Raw genomic sequence first — 27,150 nt, forward strand, 5'->3', positions numbered from 1 at the left:
ATTGAAGTGAAGTATGATTCATAGAGGGGGCTCCTTATTTGTAGGGCAAAAGCATAAACAAGAGCATCTATATGTAATGATGAGTTATGGATTGGTTGGGGAACTAGGGAGGTGAAGCAGTTTTCTGGAGTTACGTTGAGATTAAGGGAATAAAACAACTTCTGAAAGAGCACACCACAGCCTTAGAATGAAAACTGAGAGGAAAAATTGATAGCTATTTAAAGCTTGGGAAAGATAATTGAAAAACATGCCTACTCCTTTTATCTTGGCCAATGTTTTCAGAACTTTAGAAGATGAAGAAAAGGTTCTTGCCCAGAATTGGTACTGAGATCTGTGATGCTTTGGCTTCTGGACAAAGGCAGACAATGCCACAGGAGAGAAAATTATGAGCTGGGAATTCACCAACTGAGTTCCCAAAGCCACCTTTGGAAATGACCACTGACAAAAATATTTATGGCACATATAAAAATGCTGAGTCCTGTGGTAGAAATTCAATAATAATATAGTGCCTTTTCTCTGGGACCAAAGGGGACCTTTTATTCATGGTGTCATTCATCCTTACAACATTTCCTGGCCAACTATTTGGAATTAGAATTTCTTTCTCCTCAAAACTCCCTCAAGAAGTTTTTTATAGTTTGCTTTTTTTCTTTTTTAAAAAGACCTTCCTCATTTGAAATGAGGGGATTAATCTTTGTTAATCCCTACTGGGAGAGAAAAGGATACTGTGTGTGTGTGTGTGTGTGTGTGTGTGTGTGTGTGTGTGTGTGTGTGTGTGTGTGTGTGTGTGTGTGTGTATCAAATTCTTCTGCCTTGGTAAGTTGGTAAGGGGGAATAGAAATAGATTTTCTAATTGGCTTCCTTGAGACCACAGCCTTTTCTGTGGCTTTCCATGCTGTCCTTCTCCAAGATAATTATTTCCTCTAACCTTTTTCTTAGGCCTATGAATGGGAAGAGAGAGTTAGGAAGTTGTTACATCACCATCCATAGTCACTTCACTTGCTAAAATTTTTAGTCCTAGAAGGGAGGCATGAAATTTGGAAATTATATCTAACTGCAGTTTATGATGAATAAATTTATGAAAAAAGCATTTATTATACACGTACTAGTTACCAAGCATTGTGCTAAGCTTTGAGAATACAAATGCAAAAAACAAAGATAATCCTGGCCCTCAAGAAAATTACATTCCAATGTTTAATAATACTGAGGCATTTTTCAATAGCTAGGTATTTGAACATAGATGGAATAGACAGCAATCTATAGTTGTGACTTGGGGTTCACCAGTATTAAAAATTCTAAAAAATAACACAATAACTTATTTATATACACCACTTCATGGTTTAGAAAGCACTTTACTCACATCACCTCTGTGAGGTGGATAGTACATGTATTATCTTAATTCTGAAACTTAACTCTTCAACTTTGGGCAAATTACTTAATTGCTTTGAGTCTCAGTTTCTTTATTTGTAAAACAAGGAAAATAATATTTGCATTAACTTTCTCATAGGGCTGATTTGAGGGGGTGTACTTTGAAAATCTTAGCTTAGTATGTAAATGATATAATGATATATAAACATAAGTAATTATCTCCATTTTACAACAGAAGAAAGTGATATTCAGAGATGATTTGACTATGGTGGCATGGTCAAAAATTCAAATCTAGAGCTCCTTAGTCTAAAAATCCAGTATGTTGTAGTCCTTCATGTTCCCCTTCTTCTACCTTTACCTCCTCTACAAAAAAAAAATTCCCAATCACCTCAGGTCTAAAGTTCTGCCACTACCTACAGCCTTTATATTTAAGGTTCCATTATTAAAATATAAATCCATTTGAGAGGGACACTATCTTAGTTTTTGGTTTTCATAAGACAAATGGGGTTAAGTGACTTGCCCAAGGCCACACGGCTAGGTAATTATTAAGTGTCTGAGGCTAGATTTGAACCCAGGTACTCCTGACTCCAGGGCCGGTGCTTTATCCACTGCACCACCTAGCCGGCCCCAGGATACTGTCTTAAACCAAAATATATTTAAAGCTGGAAGGAACCAAAAAGGGCATTAGGTTCATATCTCTTATTTTATAAATCTGGATTTTACAGATTGGTAAATTGCCCAAGGTTATACAGATAGTAAATGGTAGAGGTAGGATTCAAACTCAAATTCTCTAACTCAAAATCAAGAACTCTTTGAACTGTGGCATGTTGTCTCCAGAAACTTTGTTGAAGGCTAGTTACTTAAATGCAAGGAAAAACCCTGGGAAAAGAACAGAGCTTATAGAGTATGGGCCATCTTTCTCTTACTCCTCCTTTCTCCTTCCTGTTTTTCTACTCTTCTACTTCCTCCTCTTCTTCCTCCTCCTCCTCTCTCTCCTCCTCCTCCTCTTCCTCCTCATCTATTCTGTGGGAACTTTTTTTGTGTTTACCACTTCTCAGATGTTTAGTGAATAAAGTTCCTACCTCTTCTAACTCTTTGGAAGAAAAACTGAGTTACATGAAAATTATCATGAAAACCAGAGTTGACATTAATTATTGTTTTTTGGGATGGTCAATTAAAAAAAATTTTAATTCCTGGCTCTCCTGGCCTTTCTTTAATGTTGTAACTGTTTCTTAAAAAAAAATTACACTTTTATTGATACTTTTTTTTTAGCCCAATCATTTCTGGAAATTACCAAAACTCAGTATCTACCTTCTTGAGGCTTTAACTTGTATAAAAAAAAAAAGAATTAAAAGCAGCAAGTTACTCTCTAGGAATCACACAGCTGGAAAGAAGGGACTATATAGATCATCTGGAGATAACTTGGAAGGTACCTTAGTTATTATCTTATTTTATTTTAATTTTTCCCAATAATAAGCATTTATATCCTCACCTTCCCATCCTCCTTGTCTCCACTGAACAAAACAAAATAAAATAAGGCCTTGTTTGATGAATATTCATAGTGAAACAAAACCAATTCCCACATTATTTATGTCCAGAAATGTTTGTCTCATTTTGTATCTTGAATCTATTCTTCTCTTTCATGGGGTAGTGAGCATGTTTCTGGAATTATCAGTTCATTTTTCAGATGGAAATGATGAATTCCAGAGAGGCCAAGTTAACTTTCTAGGGTCCCAAGAGTGAGCTTATGACAGAGCCAGGACAGATCCCAGGTTTCCTAATTTGTAGGTTTGTCAGGGTTGCTTCCACCATTACATTTACCTTTTGAAGTCTCTTTCAGAAAAAGAATTCTATGTCCTTTCCATCTTGTGTACTCTTATTTGTAAGGTAGGAACAACTGAATCTGTAGCTTGTGAATAACCTTCTTTTTATTTTTATTTTTTCAGGTTTTTTTGCAAGGCAATGGGGTTAAGTGGCTTGCCCAAGGTCACACAACTAGGTAGTTATTAAGTGTCTGAGGTCGGATTGGAACTCAGGTACTCCTGACTCCAGGGTCCATGCTCTATCCACTGCACCCCTAGCTGCCCCCCATTTGAATAACCTTCAGTTGTTTCCTCCTGTGTAGTTTGCTCTCTTCAGCTTACAGAGTGAGTAACCTGAAGGGACATGTCACCTTTCCCCTAGAACTGGCCTCCTTTCCTGGAGATTTCCCTATTTTTGAGGACACTATCAATTTTCTAGATACATTAACTTGAAAAAAATCATCTTTGACTCTTTTTCTAATGATCCTTCTCTATTTCAGTCTCCAAGTCCTATTCATGTTATCAAATATTTCTTGCATTCTTTATCTCCTTTCCATTTTCATTGCTACTACCCTAGTTAGGACTCAGTCTTTTCCCTTCTCTCTCTTCAGTCCATTCTTCATACTCTCAAGGTAATCTTCCTAATGCATTTCTCAGATCATGCCATTCTTCATTTCAAAAGCTATCAATGCCTCCCCAATGTCTACTGAATGAAATTTATATTATATAGCTTGGAATACAAAGCCTGTAACAATCTCACCTCAAATATCTCTCTAGTCTTATCTCAAACTACTTATTCTTCATCACATAGGTTACAGGAAGTTGCTGGTGTCTTCCCCTCTTAGCCTTCTATCTATGTATAAATTGTCTTCCTTATTTAAATAATATAAGCTCTTTGGGGTTAGACTTGTTTTTGCTTTTTTTTTTTTTTTATTCTCCATAGTTAGAATTGTGCCCGGCACATACTAAAAGCTTAAAAAGCATTTGTTGATTAGTTATGCTTCAACCAAAGAAGTCTAGATCCAGTGTCTTTGATTCTTTCCTTGTGCCTTAGTATATTTAGTCTATTTGTTTACAAATGGAAGTCCAATTTGCCCCATCTCTACGTATTGAAATTTTGCTCAACCTTTAAGGTCAAATGTTAGCTTCTTTTTCATTGCATTCATTAAATATTTGTTGGTGTTTAAAATTTTATGTTACTAATTTATTAATTTGTATTTTTTTGAAGTGCCTCTTTTCTAGGACACGAGTTCTTCCTCTGACAATTTCAGTAGTTGGACTAGATGACTCCTGAGAAAGCCTCTGGCTCTAGTTATGATTCTATGATCTTATGAGTTTCTCTTAGACTACCTATTAGAGTGCTAGGCACTTAACAGCTGGTTGAAAAACTTGTGAACTGATTTTGTTTACAGGATTGAGAAAATCATCATGAAATGTTCTGCATTTTTCATCAGCAGAGTTTGACCTTGTTGAGCCAAAGCATGAGAATCACACCTTCATCCATCTGGTTTCTATATCCTTAAGTTTTTTTGATATTGACACTTGAGATTGCTTTGGCTAAATTTTGTCTTATTAAACAAAACTAAATTTACTCCTTGACCTTACTTTAACAAAATTCTTTCAGCTCCCTGTTTTTTTCCAGGCTTGTATTTGCTTTTTAAATGACTGATGTTTCTGATTTTTTCAAAGCTTTTGATGTTGGAATGATTTGACTAAGCTTCTGATCATATCTATTTAGACATCTTGTTTATTCATCTGTAGCTCATGGATCTGTGTTTCTCTCTATTGCCTCTAATCTTCCCACTTTCATCAGGCAAGCTCCCTTGTGTGTGAGAGGAAAGGACATCTGCATACCCCAAAGGCACCCCCCCTTCTTCCTAGCCCAAACATTCTCTGCCAGGAGAAGAAATCTGGGCTTTGTGAACGGAGTGTATAGGCTCTTAGCAGAGAAAATCCTGAGTACATCTGCTTGTTTTTCAAATGTGGAGACTCCAAAGTCTTCATTTAACCTTAGCTCACCTCCAGTTACCTTATTCTTTATAGTTTAAAAAAATTTTTTAAGAGGCTCAGAATATCAGAGATGAAAAGTAGCTTTATTTTTCTCTGAATATCTTTTTTAAACTTTTCTTAATTTTTGCAAATTTAAGTTAGAAATCACCTCAAATTTAGATTCTCTTCTAAGCTAAGCTAAGCCTTTTGTAACACCAATGTTTTCATTTTCCTTTGCTTTAGCTTTTGAAGCACTCATTCAAGATCTTTTTTTTCTTGCATCCTCCCCTTCCTTCTCAGACATCATTCCTTTAACCTTTGTCAACTCTTAATATTTAACTTTCAAGGTTGATAATATTAAGAGAGCAATCTCTGCTTGGTCTCTTGGGCATTTTTTTCATTAGTAGGTAAATCTCTTTTCAGACTCTGAGAAATGATGTCAAAATTACCACACACTTTGGAAAACAGAAGATACTCCTTAAATCCTTAATATCTGAGGCAATGTGGTATATTGGACCTGGAATCTGGAGACAAGGGTTTGAGTCCTAACTCTACTCTGCAAACATGGGCTAGTCATTTTTAGGCCTCCCTAAGCTTATTTTTTCTTTAAAATGGAGATAATAATCCTTGTAATTCCTAACTCAGAATTGTGAGAAAAGTACATTGTTAACCATGGATAAATTTCTCAACTTCTTAAAGCCTCTGTTTCCTCTTCTATAAAATGGGGAAAATAATATTAGCACCTCACAGGGTTGTGAGGATAAAGAGTTTTATAAATCTTAAAGTCCCATAGATATGTAAATTATTCTTATGAATAAAGTACAAAGTATTATATAAGAATAAGCTATTATTACTGACTCCAAGGCTGGTAGATCTTTGGTTGATTACTTGAATTAAGGCATCTTTTCAGTTAAGAGTCCCTAAGTAGTGTAGCTGGCAAGAGATTGAGTGGTGAATGATTTAAACAGAAATTTGAGAATCAGAAAATGCATATTTTCCCAGTGACTGGAATCCTTTGGGCTAAAGAGAAGGTCCCAGGACAGGAGGCCTAGGCCTTTTGTCTAAACCCTGTGACCTTGTTTTAGCAGAGAATAAAAGAGGGGGAGACAGTAAAGGGGAGAGGAGGGGAGAGGAGGGAAAAGAACTAAGAGAGAAATGAGAGGGTAGGGGAGAGAGAAAGAGACACACACACACACACACACACACAAACAGAGAGAGAGAGAAGAGAGAGAGAGAGAGAGAGAGAGAGAGAGAGAGAGAGAGAAATAATGATTCCATGCAGACATTTTCCTTGCTGAACATCCCTTGTGTCAGCCTGTGGATATTCATATTGGGTCTGAGAGAGCCACTGCCTGTCAGGAGATTACTGTGGAAAAGGGGAAGGAATCACTTTAACACAAGTTTTAAGGAACTGAAGCTATTAGTAGCTATTGGCCAAGAATTAGCTTCATGAGAAATATAAGTAAATGGATGCTCTTTGTGCTATTTGCTAGAAAAAATACTTTGATAACATAGGGGCTTTCGAAAAGCCCCTTTGATATCATAGGGGCTCTTTGAAAAGAGAATGGTTAGAAGTTTGCAGTTGCCAAGTTTATATTATAAGGGCAGGGTATTGTAACCTGAAGATTTCTTTGAGTACTTGATTTACCACTTTGGAGAGATTTGAACAATGTTCCTTCATGGTGTAGGAGGTTGACTTAGAAGACTTCTACTCTAAAAATTCTGTGATTTAAAAATAAGTCCTAAGGTTTTTCTCTTTACATATAAGCACAAATAATAAAGTAGCTTGATTGACCCACACTGGATGCTTGTTGGATTTTTTTTTTATATATTAATTCATTTATTGAGTCCCTGGGTATAAATTAAGGAGGAATATCAAAGAAAGAAAAGTGAGACACTGCCCTTTTTCTTCAGGAGCATACAGTCTAATTAAAGAGACAAGAACATTAATGAACAATTTATTGTTAAGGAAAAACAGCACCGTTTCTAGAGTTCCTTTAAGGTTTACAAAGTGCATTCCTCACAATAACACAGGTAGTGAAAGTATCGTCATTACTTTTTTATAGATGAAGAAAACTAATGTTGGAGAGGTAAAGTATGTTCTCCAGGATCACAAAACTAGCAAATGTCAGAGATGGAATTTAAATCCCTCTTTCCTGCTGATTCTTAACAGCCCCCCCCATGCCCCAAGTATAGTAGTCTGATTTCCAAGTCCATCCTTCCAGTGAACCACACAGAGCCAAAATAAGTGATAAGGGTAGTAAGGACCATAGTAGACAGCCTCAGATATCCACTACTAATTATGATAGCTTTCATCTGAAGAACTTCTGGCCAAAAGTAAAAGCACAGTAAAGAGAGTTGTTCAGCCTCCCCCCCCCCTTTTTAAAAAAGATTTCCCATAACTGTTTATTCATTCTTTTATTTAGGAGTCAATGACCTGCAAATACTCATAATGAAGAGAGATCTGGTTTTCCTGGGGACTCTAATTAGCCTGGTCTTCCTGTCTTTGCTAAGATCTGGATCGCCTCAACATCTTGCAGAAGAAGCCTGCTCTGTCCAGATTCTTGTCCCAGGCCTTAAAGGTAACATAATCGTCCCTCCTTTCTCTTTAATTCATCCTCTGCCTGGACAGTTGTCTTGGGAATTTCTTTTCAAGTGGGCCACAAGCAACCATCAGTCTCTGGAACCAGACACCTGGTTATCTGCAGAGCTCTGGGCATTGGGCAGATGAGGTGAGCTTCCCCTAGGCTCTGAGTATGTCTTTGTATGTAGGACTATCTCTTAATGAATTGGGGGAGGATCATCCCCTATCAAGGCCACAGGACAATAATAAATCATACCTGTGCATTCCTTTCTTTCTCTCAACAATTTTATTCAAATAAAAACAGATTCTTTCATTTAAGTTCTCATTGAATGCTTCATCATAGAATAGAAGTGACCCTGGATGCCAGAAAAGCATAAGCACTCTAACAGATTCTACCAGAACAGAAAAATCAAGCATGAACCCTAGATTCAGGTTCTGCCATCGAAGGACAGGTCCAGCTAACCTAGGACAAATATAACTCCATAAGGGCATAGCTCTCTCCCTTCTGTATTTGCCTGGCACATTGTGAATTACTTGATAAATGACTTTTTGTTCATTCAATTGAATAATTTTGAAGAGGGTCATCATGAGAAGGTTGGCAAAAAAGTCATAACAACTCTATTTTTTTTTGCAAGATAATGGGGTTGAAGTGACTTGCCCAGTGTCAAACAGCTAGGTAATTAAGTGTCTGAGGTTGAATTTGAACTCAGGTCATCTTGACTCCAGGGCTGTTGCTCTATCCACTGTGCCACCTAGTTGCCCTCCCATAATGACTCTTAGAGAATATCTATCCACAAACATTTATGAAATTGTCTATCTTATGGAGATTCGGAGTGTTGCAATTGGATCTTTAGAACTGGGGTCTGAATCATGACTGTTCCTACAAGCTTTGTAACCTTTGGAAAATCACTTTACCAGTTTTTAATTTATAAAATGAGGATATTTTACTAGACTTCAGGGGTTTTAAATTTTGGGGGGATCTATGAACTTTTAAAAATTTTGATGATTATTTCAATATATAATTAGTTTTCTTTCCAGTTCTATGTATTTTCTTTATTTTTGCATTCAAAAACATTATATTGAGAAAGGGTCCATAAAGTTTCATCAGACTGCCATATCACACACAAAAATATTAAGAACCCTTCCATAAGGTAATCTTTAATGTCTTCTAGCTCTTAAGTCTATGAGTGCAGCTAATATTGTAGTTACATTTTCAGTGATCTGCTAGCAGATTTTTGTTTTAGGTCCAACCCCATTTCTTTTTGATGTTAGGTTTGTGGAACAGTGTTCATTTAAAATTTTGAGCATATTGTTTCTTTTTAATGGAATCAATGGTATGTCTCCATATTGACATAAATACCATTGACATGTCACCATATTGATATAAATAAATACATAAATACTGGTTTTTTATTAAACCTGACTCCATTAAAGAAGGGGCTCACATTTTCTATCATTCATAGTTTCTTCAGGGAGCCTAATATATAATGGAGATCATGAAATGCCTTTCTGAAGGGTCATGTGAACAGATTTCAGACTCTTAACTCAACTTTACCATTACTTTTCTTGATCCTCATCCTCCTTGACTTCTCTATTGCATTCAATGTTGTTAACCTCTCTATCCTTCTTGAAATTCTCTCCCTGCCTGTAATCTGTAACACTGCACACAATCTAGGGAATGTAGGAAGAGAACCAGATCACTACTCTGGTTCCTTTGTAGGCTCTAATTTCCACTCTCACTAGGAAACTAATCTTTCCTAGAGTCTTTGGTTTTCTGTTTCTTCATCTCTCCCTCTCCCTCTCTTTCTCTGCCTCTATTGTATTGCATTGCATTGCATTGCATTGCATTGCATTGTATTGTATTGTATTGTATTGTATTGTATTGTATTGTATTGTATTGTATTGTATTGTATTGTATTCTAGGTTCAGCACAAAAACTCTTTCCTTCACACAGCCTTCTATGGTCAACATTTATTATTTTTACTGTCTACAAAATACATAGGATCAGAGGTTCATGGTTTTGGAATTGGACGGGATCTTAGAGATCACCTATTCTAATCTTCTGATTTTTACATAAGAAGAAATTGAAATATAAGAAGATTAAGAAACAGGTAGTACCACGGGTAGCAAAGCAAGCATTTGAACTCAGGTCCTCTACCTCCATATGCAGGGTTCTTTTCACTTAGAATTCTATCTCCCATTTATCACATTTCCTCCTTCTAACTATTTTGTATACCTGTGCAATCTCTTACTAGATCAAGGACTCTATGAGGTCAGGAATTGTATTTTCTTTTTCTTTGTATCTACATTAGCAACTGGAATCAGTCTTAAGCATAGTATACTCTTAAACATTTGAGTGAATGACATGAGGTAAGTATTCATGTATAGTTTAGACTATTCCACATTGGTCACATAATCCAATTTTCTCATGTTCAGTAGTTCCCATAAACACACAGAGACATTGGCCTCAATTATTGCAACTTAGTCAATGCCAGATTTTTTTTTGCATTTAAAAACATTATTTTGAGAAGGGTGCTATAAGCTTCATTAGACTGCCATATCTCACATAAAAATATTAAGAACCCTTCAATAAGGAAATCTTAGAGCAGAGGAGGAGAGTATCTTGATTTTGCTTCTTCTCTTACTTCACTTCACTTATAGTACCATTTTTTTTCTACCAACCTAGCTAAGAATGAGAAAGAGACTTATCAACCTTTCTGATTTTCAAAAACTGATCGAGACCTTTGGCAAAACTGAGATGTGAAATCTTCTATCTCCTACTCAGAGAGTGAGTAGAGATATTTTCAGGTTCCCAAATAAAATGTGGCAAGCAGCCCATCATTAATTTATTGGATTAAGAATGGTCTTTAAAAGGGAATTGCTCAGAGTCCTATCCTCATGTCCCTTCCTCTGTCTCCCTCAGGAATTTATTGGACAGTCATTTTTCTGGCTTGTATGCTACTTTATGGGGTTATCTGAAATTTTATCCAAAGCCAATGAGAAGTTCTCAGTGCTTGAGAGTGGGCTGGAAAATAAACAAGTCCCAAATCTGAGATCAGTGGCAGAAAAATAATAGAGATTAGGTCTCTGTAACTGGAAAAAATAAGTGAATACAGTGATTGCTTTTTTGGGAGCAAAGGATGGAAAAGTTTAATATTCAGCTGCTTCCAGACCTCAGTGAACAGTAGAAGATATTGTATTATGTTGCTTAGTCAAGCATTTTGCCACAGTCAGAAAGGGCCTTCAGATCCTCCTAAAAATTATTTCATTTGTTCAGGGCAGCCAACATATGGAGAATTTGGAAAAAGAAACAATATGGCAAGACAACAAAGTGCTTCCAGGATGTGAGCATCTGCAAATGGACAATTTCATTACCAGTTAATGTTACCTGGTGTATTATGTAAGATGCTTGGAAGGGTCCCCTATCTTTTTTTTCTTACAAGACAGAATGGAGAAGCCTCTAAAGGTGTCATCAAGGACAGTAGGCTGTATCTACTTCTATGACATTGAACATCTTTGTTAAGTCATTTGGTATTCTGTGCCTGAGACTTCTGGCAGCTTGCAGCACAGCCCAATGCATGAGACCCTTCCTGAAGACTTACAAAACAACAACAATAAAATAGTAATTCTGATATCTAAATAGAATGTAAGGTTTGTGAAAGTACTTACTTCATTCAATTATCACAAGTATTGAAGATGTTTTTTGTTCTCAGCTCAGAGCGTTAAATGAGTGACTCAGGTCCACATAGGTATTAAGAATTAGGGGCAGGATTTGAACTCAGAAAATTTTGTTTTTCTTTGTCCACCTAGTACCTAGAACATACTTAACAGGTGCTTGTTGAATTAAAAAGAATTTTGCAAATGATTCAACTTTTCAGCTAGGTTTAGACATCTTTTTTCTAGCTGTATAGCTATTCAGAGGTCCCAAATGGTCCAAAATACCCACCTGCCATCCTGCAATAGAGAATTTCAGTTGAATTTCAAGTTCATTCATTTGAGTTACATTCTGCATTGAGTTGGTTCTATCAGCATCTAATTTTCATTTTTCACATATACAGAATTACTTAGCATCATTGTTTCTCCAGTTAAACCTAATTTTATCACTGCCAATAAGGAAAAATCTCAGTCAAGTTCATTAGTAGATTTATAGGAATCTTTAAAATTAGGATCTTAGTTGCTAGGAGGAATGGGTGGAGCCAATATTAATTCCTTTCCCTTGTAATGATTACCTTGATTGCAAACATAATACTGTCCTCATTTCAACTTAGAGGCATTTATTGGTGAATATAGAGGGGGGATACTGTGGCAGATATGGCGTTATGGTGGGACAGAACACCTTTATATCTAATTTGGAGCAAAGGAAAGGATATCTGCTAGATAGTAGCAAAGTTGTAAATTATGGCATCCCTAACTCCCCCCACCCCCAGCTCCAAATCGGCAAAGCTTCACTGAGCAGAGGAGAGGGAGGTTATCTTCTGTACCCTTCTCCCAACCCTTGCACAGAACAGCAGGGATGACTTTGTGCAATATTTATAACTAAGCTGCAAGGTAGAGAGTAATAAACTGATGCACAAAATCCCAAATTCATTCGGGTAGGGGATGAGTCCTGCAGTTTTCTCATTGATTGCCTTGCCTTCCTTGGCTCACAGGTAGTCAATACTTCAATTTGTATAGGATTTTTTTTATTTTGTTAGAGTAGGTACTTCCTTCACTGATGCAAATAAAAAACCCTCCACTCCTGTGTTAACAGTCTTTATGAATTATGATGGCTGATGAGATTCATTCCCCCCCTGTGTATAACCTGGCCATGAGCCTCTCCAAACTTAATTAGGCTGATCCTTGAACAGTAGGCAAACAATCAGTTGCCAGGCCTGTTTCCAAAACCTTTCTAGCTTGGGAGGTTCCCAGAGTCAGAGCTGGTGGCATTACCCTCAAGACCCCAGAGATAACTTTGTACCACAGTGATTCATTGGATTAGGGTTTTAATGCTGCCACAAAGCCAATTTACATATTTTGACATTCAAGGCTCTTTGTAGTTTGGCTCTAATTTAGTTTTTTTCCAGGTGATATTCATAGCTATTCCCTATCATGTATTCTATGTCAAATTCAGATATTCATTTGACTTCAAGTATGCGTTATAATTTATGCTTCCATGTATTTCTTCAAGCCAAGATTATGACCACCTCTTGCTCCAAAATTTCAACTTCATAAAATTTACTTAAATAATACTTTATAAGACCTAGTACAAATGCTTCCTCCAGGGAGGCTTCTCTGATCTTGGCCTTGCCCTTGTCTGAACTCACAGAACTCTTCTTTTGTCTAGTCATATTTTAAGTTGTATTATATACTTTTATGTGACCCTGGGCAAATCACTTATGCTTTCAGTGTTCTAGTTCTTTCAGACTATAAATTATAGAGAACTAACTGATCTGAATTGGTAAATTGCTCATGGTGGGGGGGTTACCTACACTAAAGGAAATCACAGGTACAGTTCTTACTTCCCTTTTATTTATAGTAGTGATGGTGGTGGTGGTGATTATGTTCAACTACTTCCATTTGTCCCTTGGCTTAAAGCTTATTTCCATCTCAGATGGGCTTTCTTCTCAGTCAAGAAGATTCTCCCTTCCTCTCCTCTCCTTCAACTAGTCCCATTCATTAGTTTTTTTTTTTTTTTTTGCAAGGCAATGGGCTTAAGTGACTTTCCCAAGGTAAAATAGCTAGATAATTATTGTGTCTGAGGTTGGATTTGAATTCAGGGCCTCTTGATTCCAGGACTGGTGCTCTATCCACCATACCACTAGCTGCCCCTTCATTAGTTCTTTAAATTTCATTTTTGCACACCTTTCCAGAGAAGACTTTTCTCATTCTCTTTATTATCCATTTATTTTGCTAGTCTAGACTGCTAGTCTTCTATTTCCTTTCTGCTAGTCTTCATTCTTTGGTTCTTGAAATTTATAATAATGCTGTTTTTCTCTATTCATTATATTCCTTAGAGAATCAAAGCTTCTGAGATATCCATTCTGGGCTCTCCCCTTATGCAGTTTCTGACATTGCTTAAATAGAGCTTGCTTGGAGGATCCTCTTTTTCCATTGTGTTTCATTCCCAGAACAAAGGGTATCAGAAAGGACACTGTTCCAGGTTCCTGATTTTGCAGCTTATTGGTCTATGCCATACTTACCTTCTTTTGCTTATTTACAGAATAATCTCCTCCTTGTGTCCAAACCTTCCTACTTCTACTAGATTCCAGTTACCCCTAGCAGTTTCAAATCTCTTCCCTAGGTAATATGAGTTGTCTTTTCAAGCATCAAATGCCCATACTATACCCATCATAAGGTCTCCATCTTCCTTCACAGAACATGTTTCTTCATCCATTGGAACATTCATCAGTGGAATCCCCTTCTACTACCAAAAAAAGGCTTCCTTATTTCCCCTTCCATTTTTAAGTTCTTTTCCCCTCCTTTTCTTTCTGAGACCACAGGAGCCTCCCTCTCAATCTCCTCCCCCCCAGCCCTTGGTTTGATCCAGGCATATCATACATTTCTTTCTATTCCCTTGCTCCCCTTCCTGCTATTATCATAGTTTCCTGAAAATAAGACAGGATCCAATATTATTATTATTATTTTTTGCTCCAAAAGATGCATTAGGACTTATTTTCAGGGAATGTCTGGCATGCAGGAAATCATTACTGCTGGAATCATTAATTGATCTATTCTTCTCTCTGCAAGAAAATTCTTCATGTCTTCAGCACGTTGAGTGCTGGCTGAATCCCAGACTATTCAGACCTCTTTGACCACCTCACAAAACAAGTGGCAGCCTTTAAATTGACCCACTTCTTTTTAACTGCTTGTGTGTACCAGGCTTTTTCAGTTTTAAAACATAAATGCCTGAAACATGTTCATTTTATCTTTCTTGCCCTTAGTGATGATTAGAGGTGGGGCTTTCTTTCCATCCAGCATTATCAAGTACACATGTTATTTGTGCATTCTTTTGGCAATAAGTTTTGAGTTTTCACCTGTTTACATAGGTATTTACCTCTTGTCCAAAGGCACCTGCTTGTAATTTACAAATATTTAATTATAATTTATATTGTCATTTATTTTAAGTATTAATATCAATAGTTTATTATTTATATTTAATTATATAAAAATATTTATTATTTTATAATTCAATACATCTGTCATGTATTGCAAGGGATATACTAAATGCATCGGCCTGACTGATGATCTTAACTGGGAATTATTTTGGGGGTAGGGCTTATATTCTGAACATCCTGGAAAAAAATCATGCTAGTTCTTATTTTTGGGAAAACACAATAATATATACCCTCACATTTTGTAGTGTAGTCCCACAAAAACACTGATTTGCCTATAGAAAAGGTGTGGCCAGGCTCTATCCATAATGCCATCAGTCCTCTTCTTTCTTGTTACCACCATAGGACTTCTACCGTCACCTTTGTCTTCTTGTGTACATTTAGAAAGAAGGCTCTTACTGATCTCTCTGTTATTGCTTTTTTTCTGTCTTTGACTGATACATTTGTTCACCTCTCCTTCAGTTCTGTCATCTGGAATGTTCAAAAAGCAAATAATCTCTTTAGGTCTGGTTTTCTTTCTAAAAACCTTTTTTTTTTTATTTTTTTTTATTTTTAGTACTAAATGTCTTTTTTTTTTTTTTCATTTAGGATTAAGCTAAGTTTTGCATGGCAGTTCACCCTTGGCTACAATTCTGAACTCCCTTGCCCTTTCAAACACATTATTACATTCTCAACCCATTTTCTTTTGGATACAGAATAGTCTTGTGCTTTTCAAATTTCCTTTCCTTTTAATTAAAAGATCTTTCTTCTGATTGCCTGCAAAATTTGTTTTTGAATTGAAATGAATTATTAAATTTAACCACTCTGTGTCTTGGGGTTCACAGTCTTTTTTTTCTGGAGAAAATGTATGAATTCTTTCAATTATATTTCATTTTCTGTGTTCAGAGGTTCTGTGCAGTTATCTTGTATTATGTATGTAGGTTTTTTGTTTTGTCATTTTCTTTTGGACCCCTATGATTCTTACCTTATTTCTATGCATCCTGCCTTTGAAATCAGTAAACTTTGCCTAGATAGTGAACATATTTTCTTTTAATGTTATTATTTTTTGCTTCTCTTTATCTAGATTATCTTTCACTTTTGAGAATCTGCATTGCCAATCTACTGTTCTGTCTTTTTTATTTTTTGTGAGAAGCCATTGCAGATTCAAGTTTTTCTATTTTTCCCATTATTCTTGCTGTGTGGGTCAGAAATTCTGCTCTCTTAATTCTCATTTTTCTTTTAAACAACTTAGGAAGAGTATGTTGTGGTTCCATGTTCTCTTCATATTCCATGGGGTCCTCTGCCTCATCAAGTGGTATATTGTTTTCCTTTGTTTTGCAGTATTTATTCACAGATGCCTGAACTTATTTACTATATATGGAGGAAAGATTTCTTTTTGTTGTTAATATTTTCTCTATTAATTATCTATGTTGAAAATTTTTGAATTTTCTTCTTTCTGGGATCGTTGATAAATTGCCTTCCCCATATTCTTATTTTCCCCTGTTGCTCACTTTCTGACTCCTTGTCCTTTGATGGTGGTTTCCCTGGGGGCTGACTCTCAAAGCATCTCAGCCTCCTCCCATGCTCGGTTTGATCTTTTTTATTTTTAGGCAACTAATCACAGATTTAGGGTTTATTTTATTTTTTAATTTTATTTATTTATTTTTTAGGGTTTATTTTATTCTTTATTTATTTTCCAGATTATTCTCCAGTACTGAGAACTTCTCGCTGACTTTAGATAAAACATTTTTTGATAACCTCATATAAGTCATATTTCTGATACCTCAATACAACTGCTAAATTAAAGCCCTGAGCTTCAGCTTTTTTACAAGCAGTCCCTGGTGGGAGGCAAGGGAAAAGACTTTAGGTTATGACTATTCCCTTTAAAAGGCTATTTCTCAATGCAATAATGGGCTCCTTTCCATATTTTGTTTAGTAACCTGAGTTTATCTCAGGGCACAAGTCCCAAGCCATCAATACTAGTAGAGTTGATTTTTTTGAATCCAAGTTTATAGATCAGTGAGAACTGTACCCTTGACACTTTCTTATACATATTTGTCAATACTCTTGGGAGTGCCTGTGCTAGAGGATGGGGGGGGGGGTCCTAGAAGATGGTGGTTGTAGGATCCTTACCATGCTGGCTAGAGCTACTCCCTAAATTTTTGTGAATTTCTTCCACAGGGGATGCTGGAGAAAAGGGAGAGAAAGGGTCACCAGGCCGTCCTGGGAGAGTTGGTCCTTCAGGAGAGAAAGGTAAAATTCAGACATTTGGAAACATATAGGTCTAGCACTGAATGGTAAAGGTAGGAGATAGAAGGAGAGAGAGTGGAAGAAATCAAAATGGAAGGAAAAGGAAGGGCATAGGTTTCCATAGACTTATATAACTGGGACCATCTTTCTAACCCCAATTGAAGTGTTCTTGGCAAAGATACTGGAGTGGTTTATTGTTTCCTCCAGGTCACTTTATAGATGAGGAACTAAGGCAAATAGGGTTAAATGACTTGCCCAGGGTCACACAGCTAATCTAAGTCTGGATTTGAACTCAAATCTTTCTTACTTCAGGCCCAGCATTCTATTCATTGTGCCACCTATCTACCTGGAAGGGGCAGATAGCCCTAATTTTACAAAGAAGGAAACTGAAAAGACAAGCCTGCTAATTGCTATTACTTAACTGTCTAGTGATAGCAGAACTAGAACCCAGAATCCCTAATTCCCAATACAGTGCTCTATCACTCTATCCCTCCAAGCCTTTCCTTTAAAATATTGTAATATCTCAGAAGATAATTAAAAAAAATGTAGAAAGACCAGGTGGCACAGTGGAGAGAATCAGAAGGGTCTAAGTTCAAATCTTGACTCACACATTTACTAATTGCATGACCCATTTAACCCTGTTTGTCTCAGTATCCTCACCTGTAAAATGAACTGGAGAAGGAGAAGGCAAACCATTTCAGTGTCTTTGCCAAGAAAACCCCAAACGGAGTCATGAAGAGTCAGACATGTTTGAAATGACTGAACAGCAATAAGAAAGACTATAACCTACTATGGACAATGCCATCCACAATCAGAGCAAAAAACCATGGAGTCTGAAAGCCTACTATGTTCACTTTTTTTAAAACCTCTTTTATGTTTTTCCTTTCTCATGATTTTTTCTTTTCCCCTTAGTTCTAATTCCTCTTTCACAACATGACTAATATGGGAATATGTTAAACTGGATTATATATGTACAACTTTTACCAAAACTGCTGCCATAGGGAGGGAGAAGGGAAGGGAGGGTGGTAGAAAAATGTGGAACTTATAATTTGCAAATGGATGAATGTTGAAAAACTACCATTGCATGTAATTAGAAAAATAAAATAACATTTCAATTTAAAAAATAATTAGGCACTGCCAAACAAACAAAAAAGACATTTCTAGCCTTTTTGCTCAGCTGAAACCTTCTTCCACTAAGTTTATCCTTCCTACCCAATTCTGTCTCTCCTCCCTCTACCCGAATTCCTACCTTATCAAATACTTTTCTAAGGTTTAATTTTGACAATCAGATAGTGATTTATTCAGGGTTACTTGGCACCCCTCAGGTGCTTTGAAAATATAAAGTTATCTTAAAAAAACACTTTCCCTTTTATGGAGTTGTATGGACCTGCAGTAGGCAATTGTTTATATTACCCAAGAGTGTATGTACAACATTGTTTATTCAAAACTTCAAAGTTCTATAATTTTATGGGTAAAGACATTATCTCTACTGGCCTAGACCATGGTATTTGTTGGAAGATTCATAAGTCACTGGTCAAAAAATTCATTGCTGATGATCAACCCCTCTGAAGATAAACTTCTTTGCACAGGTAGGCTTTATAAAGCATTGGGGATTAGTATAGATATCCACTGTGGGAAAGAGACCAAGGGTTTGCTGGCTCTAGTGCAGGTCTTTCTGTGGAACAAAAATATTGTGAAAGGCAATATTGTGGACATGTGCAATAGCATAATAATGTCATACATTTAAAGCTGGAAGGTATTTAAGAGGCCATAGAGTGAACCCCTTCATTTTACAGTGAAGAAACAGACTCAGGGAGGTTAAAGAACTTGTCCAAGGTTATAAGCTACTTTGGTGATATTATCTGAGAGTTCCTAAAAAGCCTCTCTACTCACAGAGTCCCAAATTTGGAAGGGACTTCAAAAGAAATTTAGTCCAACGTAAGCCTGAACAGGAATCTATTTTATAGTGTAAGATTTCTAGTTAAGTGGTTATTCAGTTTCCACTTGAAGGTAGCATAGTGTAAGTGAAGACCACTGTCTCTAGAGTCAGAGGAGCTGGGTTTTGACCTTGTCTCTGACACTTAAGACTATGTGACCTTGAGCAAGTGGCCTTCAAGGTCCCCTTCCTATTCTAGAACTTTGTTCCTATGATTTTTAAGGGGAATCTATTCCTTCTGGAGAAAGTCCATTTTACCTTTAATTTTCTTAACATTGAATCTATATCTACCTCCTTGCAACTTTTAATAATTCATTCATTCATTTGTTCATTCATTCATTCAATTAGCAGCTCTTTATGGAGTACCAATTTTGTGCAGAGGGAATGGGGAAGGTAAGAACTTTAACTTTAGCTAAAACATGGTCTTTACTCCCATGGATCTTGCTTTTTATTAGGGAAATAAAATGCAAACAGTTAACTATTAATAGATTGGTCAGTGTATTAACAATGATAATGATAGCTAACATTTATATATGTTTGTCTCAGTTTCTTCATTTATCATGGAGAAGGAAATGGTAAACCATTGCAGTATCTTTGCCAAGAAAACCCCAGATGGAGTCATTAAAAGTTGGACATAACTGAAAATGGTTGAACAACAAAAATATATCAGGCACTGTGTTAAATACCTTATACTTAATCTCAGCTCATCTTCACAAAAAGCTTGAGAGGGAGGTACTATTATTGTCCCCATCTTACAGATGAGGAAACTGAGGCAAACAGAGGTTAAGAGATTTGCTCAGGGTCACACAGCTAATAAAATGTCTGAGATTGAATTTGAATTCAGGTCCTCTTGATGCCAGGCCCATTGCTCACTATACCACCTAGCTACCCCAGCACCTCTAGCTGCATTAGAGAGTAGAAATCTAAACTTTAAAAGACTGGAAGGACCCCAACAGCCAAAAGAGGGAGGACATTCCTAGTCAGGGACATGTGGGGGTGGGGCGACAGGTAAAGCAGAGATGAGTATCACCTCTGATTGCAAAGGATTGAGGGTATACTACTGACTCTACCTTCCCAGTCATCCCCTCACTGCAAATCCCTGCATAGAATAGGTAAAAGCATGGAAATGGGAGAAGGCTTAACATGTTGGGAGTGAAGGGAAGTGGCAGAGTAATTCAGTTTTGACTGGAGCATAGAATATGGAGAGGAAAATAGTGAGACAAAGCTGGAAAATTAGGGATTCATCAGGTTTGGAAGGTCATGAGTATCAGGCTATGGACAGACTATTTAGGAGGCAGAAGAAAGATCCTAAAAGCTTTTAGGTGAAGGAATAACAAAAGTGTAAAGATCAATCTGGTAGTAATATGTAGGAGGAGAAAATAGAGAAAGAGAAATCAATAAGGAAGCTGTTGCAATAGTTCAGGAAAGACTTAAAATACTGGCTGGGTGAATACCAAGGGTGGGGGCGGGGCAGAAAGAGAAGGAACTTGCAGGAAGGTAATCAATTGGATATCTGGGAAAAAAAGGAGAGGGAGAAGTCATAGATAATTGTAATGTGGAGTAAAATAGGGAAGTCAGTCTGTTTTAGGAAGATTATAAGTTCAGTTTTGGTGATGGTGAGTTTAAAAAACTGGGAACAGGGCAGCTAGGTGGCACAGTGGATAGAGCACCAGCCCTGGAGTCAGGAGTACCTGGGTTCAAATCCTACCTCAGACACTTAATAATTACCTAGCTGTGTAGCCTTGGGTAAGTCACTTAATCCCACTGCCTTGCAAAATCTAAAAAAAAAAACCCAACTGGGAACATAGAAAATAGAGAAATCCAGTGGAAGGATAAGCATTAAGTAAATGCCATTGGATTAAGATATCAATGGTGACTTTTGAGAGCAATTTCTATCAAATGGGAGGAGGGGGAAACCAGTTAAAGAGTTGAGGAATGAGTAGAAAATAAGGGAGCATGAACAGAGAGAATAGAGACCATTTTCTAGGAATTTGTCAGGGAAAAGATGAAAAGAATGGTAGTTTGAGGTTTTTATTTATTTTTAGGTTAGGAGAAACCAGAACATATTTGTGGCTGACAATAAAGGAGCCAGTGGACAAAGAGAGACTGAAAATTCAAGAGAAGTGGAAATAATTGATAGAGTAAAGTCCTGGGGGAAGAAATTAGATTGGTAGCCCGGGTAGAAGGTTCAAACTTGGTGAGGAGGAAAGGGATGTGTCTTCAAAGATAAGAGTAACGAGAAAGAAAGGTAATAAAGAGAATATTGTAAAGGGGACTATAGGGAAGCAGCCACTTTGACTAGAATTTAGAATATATGAAAATCACTAAACAGGTAACAGTAATAATAAAAGTTAATATTATAGAGTCCCTGAAAAGTTTACAAAATATAACATCATTTTATTTGATCCCCACAACTCTGTGAAGTAGTTGCTATTGTTATCCACATTTTATAGATAAGGAAACTGAGGTAGATAGTAGTCATGACTACATAGCTGCAAAGTGCCTGAGACTAGATTCATGACTCCAGTTACAGCACTAGGTCCATTGTGCCACCTAGCTGCTCATAAAGAGCATGGATTTAAGTGCCCACAGACTGGAAACAGGATGAACAATTGGGAAGCCATATTGATCAGGTTAAAATTGTTTAAAGGTCTAAACTGGAGATGGAGGAAACACAAGTGGAGAGGAGGGGGAAGATATGAGCAGCTTTGTGAGCATGGCATCGACAATACTTGTCAACTGATTAGAAGGGGAGGGTGAGGTGGAGTCTGGGTAACTGAGGGTGGATGCTGGTTGCCATCTGCCAAGAAAAGGAAATAGAGAGGAGGGGACAGAAGATGAAGAGTTCCATCTTGGACATATTGAATTAGAGGTGCCGGCAGGATCTCCAGATGGAGATGTCTAACAGGCAGCTGGAGATGCAGATAATACTTGTCTGATCTTCTTCACAGGTTTTTTTTTTTTCCTTTAAAGATTAAAATAAGATAATAGAGACAGAGATGGAAGCACATTGACAAGTTAAAAATGTTTTAGAGATATGAGTTGGTGTTATTATATTTATTATAAAGAACTCACATTGCTGTGCTTTGCCTAATATAAAGGTTGTTTCTCCATTTTTCCTTAGAAGCTGTTTCATAGACTGGCTTTGGGAAGTTATTTTCCTTCTATTCCAGATGGTTCTTGGTTTATTTTCTTAATTTCATTTCATTGAAAATGGTTACAAAACTGTGATCATAGAAGAACATAAAGTGAATCATAGGCTGTTAGTGCTCAATAGGACCTTGGAGAAATCTAAGTACCTCATTTTATAAATGGGGGAACTAAGACCCAAGTATAATATGTGACTTGAACAAGTGGATAACAAAGCCAAAATTTGGACACATTTCCTTAGACTCCGAATTCAGTATGCTTTCTACTACAATATGCTGTGAATATCAGCTATTAGTCACTAGCAAATGATCCTGATTTGACCTTGATACTTTGGTCTATTTTTTTGCACTTATATAATGCTTTATTTTAAAAATATTTTATTATTTTTTTTATTACATGCAAATTTTTTTAATATTAGTTTTCTTTTTAAGTTTTGAGTTCTAAATTCACTCCTGTTCCCCCTCCCTTTTCCAGTTTTCCTAGCAGTTTTTATCAAAGAGTGGATACTCTTGTTCTGGTTCTCTGAATCATCTTTTTTTTTGGGGGGGGGGCAAGGCAATGGAGGTAAGTGACTTGTCCAAGGTTACACAGCCAAATAAGCATTAAGTGTCTGAGGTCAGATTTGAATTCAGGTTCTCCTGATTCCAGGGCCAGTGCTCTATCCACTACCCTACCTAGCTATCCCTCTCTGAATCATCTCAATTTGACTGTGCTAATAAGGAATAGCTTTGATAAATAAGAAAACATATAATCAATAAGGAACCATTAAAAGTTCCTAGGTAAAGCAGGGACATGCACATTAGAAAAATTGAAGCTGAACTTTGAATACTTTAAAAAATCTATTTATTATTTTGATCTGACACTCTCACTTAAAATATGAGGTGCTTTGGCGCTATGCTCTGGGTACATTATAGTAGATGGTAGCCAGGCTAGAAGGGACAGGATATCATATTTATCCTCATTGTGAAATAATAGAGTCAGATTATTGAGTAAAGAAGTCTTTATTATCATGAATAATCACAATTATTAATAACTATCATTTTTGATGCTTTAAGAATCCCAAAGTCATCTTCTCATAAAACCTCATTTATAAAATCTCTATTTCATGGATTATAAAACTAAGGTTTAAAGAAATTGAGATTCATCTAAAGTCATACTTGACCAATGTTCTATAGTCTATATGAATTAGAACAGGGGAAGAATCTTTTGACCTCTGCTCATCCCTTTTCCAGTCTCTAGTTCTATGAACATCTCCTGGTCAAAGATCACTATCATATATGACCCTTCTTTTGATATAGGATTTTAGCATCACTATAAAATAGGATTAAAAATCTATGATCTGGGGGGGCAGCTAGGTGGCTAGAATACCAGCCCTATAGTCAGGAGGACCTGAGTTTAAATTTGGCCTTAGACACTTAATACTTACTTAACTGTATGACCTTGGGCAAGTCACTTAACCCCATTATCTTGAAACAAAACAAAAATTCATGTCTTACCTATCTCATAAAGTAGTTCTGAGGGTTTAATCAGAAAATGTATACTTAAGTGTTTTTTAAACCAAAGAATGCTATATAAATGCAAGAGTAACATTCTTTATTTCTCCACCCAAAATTATTTAGAACTTTTGGATAATTTAGTGAGAAGGCTAAATTAATATTTGATGTCTGAGAAAAATGAAAATGACTAAGGATAAATTTTAATCCTCTTGTTCATCCCTCTGTGCCACAGATTATATTGGTTCATTGACTTTCTTTGGGTCAAACAGTCAATAACAATCATTATTAAGAACTTTCTATATCCCAGGCATTATGTAAAAAGTTTAGGAGAGAAACAGGATGATACAAATAGCCACTTCTGTCTCCCTTGCTTTACTAGCCATGGTGCTGACTGAGCTTGCATATACTACTTTGTCTTGGCCTCTTATGCTGGCCACGGTGCTGAAAAAATGGTGAGTTAGTGGGCTAAAAAACCAGGTGTCCTGAATCTTAATCACTTTCCCCACCAGCATATATAAGGTTCCTTCATGTCAGGTTGTACTGTGACATTGTCCTAATCAGCACTGTAGTTTCACCTTTCCTGTCAAACAAGATTTGCAACGATTCTCTCTCTTGATTGTTGAATAAATGAATAGTCTACACAAGTACAAAAGGGGAGTTACTCTTTCCTCCCCCACCCCCTTCCAGCACTCATTTCTAAAGTATCATCTGCAGCTGGAGACTAAGTCCTGCCTCCTGAGTGAAGGATGCAAACTCATAGGAAATGACTGTGAATTACTGTGAGTGCTGTTTCCAGGTTTCTAAGCTCCTGTATATTCAGCAAAACCCCTGCTGTGCCCTCCACTTCATTTATGAAAGGGTAGCCAGCTGCTTTACCTTATTTCCTCCTCCTAGCAAAACACCTGAGAGAGAAGTTCAGAAAGAAAAAAAATACAAAACACAAAACAAAAGGCTTCCTAACGGCTTTCTTCCTTCTTTGTGTCTATCAGTGTTGTTTTCGGAAGGGAGGAAGATGGACATTCCAGTTCTAGGAGCAAAGCACCTGCTGAGTTTCAAACCTTGCAGTTGAGCTGAATTTAATTCTCTTCTGATTTGCAACAACACATCTCTAGGCAAATGGAAGTTTTTCTATGGCTTAAGTCCAGTCCTCCACTAAAACATTTTGGATAGAGGTGACCCTGGGTTCTTGAAGGCTCTGCCAGCAAAACTCAATCACTATAAAGTCCTGCCAAATTGGAAAGGTTTCAAGTGTGGGCTTGTTGACAGGCTAAATCTGTGGTCTGAGGAATAGCCTACCTAAATAAGAGAGAATCATTATTAGGTTGGGTGCAAAATTATGATTTTTTTTAGTCTGAGGAAATTCTTGAAGACTACTTACGAAATTAGTAAAGGGATTATCTATGTTAGAGGAGGGAGTAATATTGAAGTAAATGTAAATATCCCATGGGATCATAAAATAATATTCCTTCCTTTATTTTCCCTACCTCAAAATAAAGAAACCCTGACTATGGGAAAAAAGTAAACTTGGTTAGAAGTTATCACAATGAAACAAAAGAAGCCAATCTGATTCCCTTCATTCAGTCAATATATATTTATTAGGTGCTTACTATGTGTCATCATTATATAACTGGAGTGAGGGGGTCCTTTGGGAGGAGGACCAGGATTTTAGAGTCATTGAGAATCTTGCAGTCCTTTTGAAGAGGAGAAACAACAACAGAATCAAGCACTAATGATTTGGGGAAAGGGATAAATCTGGTATAAGAGAGTTCTTTCCACTTATACATCCTAATTATTGTGCAACTTCAGGTCTTAAAGAATTACCTGGAGTCACTGAGAGATTAACAGTCAGGTCCAGTTTATATCCAAAGTAAGACTTAAACTGAGGTTTTCCTGATTCTTTAGCCATTATACCTAGACTGTTTTTCTAATAAGTAAAAATTATTATTCAAAATAGGAAGCTACTAGATGGCATTTGGGGTCAGTTTTCCCTCCCCCCACTCCCTGACTCCCTCTTCCCTCATCATTCAGTAATTAATTCCTCTGAAACATCACTGTTGTACAGGGATTTATCTCCCTGACAATGAGGAGATATCCCATCTCCATTTTTTCCTGCCTAATGGAAGGGCCTTGACACAATCTTTGATACATGTAGGGGGAACAAAATAACCTAGCTACACTTTTGTTTTTGTTTTAATCAAGCAAACATTTTCTTAGTCATTTTGGGTAAATCAAAAATGGTATTGCATTCTTAGTTTTATAAAAGAGAAACCTAGTCTAAAGTCAAGTTAGGAGATTCTGTCACATTGAATAAACCTTTCAAGTCATAGTTTATTTCAGAGAAATAACTTTTATGGAAACAAAGAGGAAAGGGAATCTCTGAATTTATTATTTAGCTGTAATAGTGAAATATGTAGTGCTATTGTGTTAACATGATAGAATATGGAGGAACTTGAGGTTCTACGGTCAGCATTAGGAACCCTGAGTATCCTTTGTATGTCTTCAGGTTTTTGAACTTCAGCCATCTTTGTCTCAATCTTTCTGTGTTAAATAAGCTAAGGGCTTCCCTTTTTTTTTCTTTTTCTTTTTGGTTTCTTGCAACTCCTCCTTTCTCCCCCCAAAACTCTAAGTGATCTCGCTTTCAGAACCACATTTAGAGGTCTAGTAATATATTCTCTCAAGGATTTTTTAGTCTTTTTTTTCATATCTCCCAAGAATTAACCTCTCCTCTTCAAGTTCTGAGGCAAAAATAATTATAATTTATGGAAGGCTTCTCCCTGCCTTCTCCTTCTTTCCCTGAAGGTATGCTTCCAGCACTTAAAATTATTTTAGAAGTGATCCATCTTTATAAAGGAGGACATTTTGGGCCTGTCAGTAGTAACAGCTTGCCTAAGGACATGCAGTTTGTTAATGGCTGAGACAGGTTAATATATATATATATGTGTGTGTGTGTGTGTGTAATATATATAATATAATATAATATAATATCATATAATATATAATAATATATAATATATAATATACATGTATTTCCATGACAGAAGCCTTTTAGGATAGGTTCTTTAATCAGTCTGCAAGTGTTAGAGATGTCTCCTTTCATAAACTCATAAATCCAGAGCTAGAAGGCACCTTAAAGGTAAGGCCCCCTTACTTTACAGATAAGAAAATTTAGACTCAGAGAGCTTGTGTAATTTATATAAGGTCACAGATATGAGCCTTGTGACTCCAAAGTCAGCACTCTTTCCACCATCTTGAATTTTCAGACTGACTTTTTTTTTTTTAGGTTTTTGCAAGGCAATGAGGTTAAGTGGCTTGCCCAAGACCACACAGCTAGGTAATTATTAAGTGTCTGAGACTGGATTTGAACTCAAGTACTCCTGACTCCAGGGTCAGCGCTCTATCCACTGCGCCACCTAACTGCCCCTTGAATTTTCATTCAGTCTAATTCTTTAGCACAGGAGCAATCTGTGTTCTTTTGAATATATCAAAATCTGGGAAGCAATTATTATAG

At 36.7% G+C, this 27,150-nt stretch overlaps 1 protein-coding gene across 1 annotated transcript in view; it reads left to right on the forward strand.

The window, feature by feature from the left end:
• COLEC11 (collectin subfamily member 11) overlaps nucleotides 1-27,150 on the forward strand; it is a 92,067-nt gene that overhangs the window by 1,528 nt on the left and 63,389 nt on the right. Inside the window, exons 2-3 of the mRNA XM_074209596.1 lie at nucleotides 7,583-7,738; nucleotides 16,992-17,063. Coding sequence (XP_074065697.1) covers nucleotides 7,609-7,738; nucleotides 16,992-17,063 — 202 coding nt within the window. The 5' untranslated portion in view covers nucleotides 7,583-7,608. The remainder of the gene's footprint in view (nucleotides 1-7,582; nucleotides 7,739-16,991; nucleotides 17,064-27,150) is intronic.

The sequence above is a fragment of the Macrotis lagotis genome, chromosome 1 (genome assembly GCF_037893015.1).
Source record: "Macrotis lagotis isolate mMagLag1 chromosome 1, bilby.v1.9.chrom.fasta, whole genome shotgun sequence".
Classification (NCBI taxonomy): Eukaryota; Metazoa; Chordata; class Mammalia; order Peramelemorphia; family Peramelidae; genus Macrotis; species Macrotis lagotis.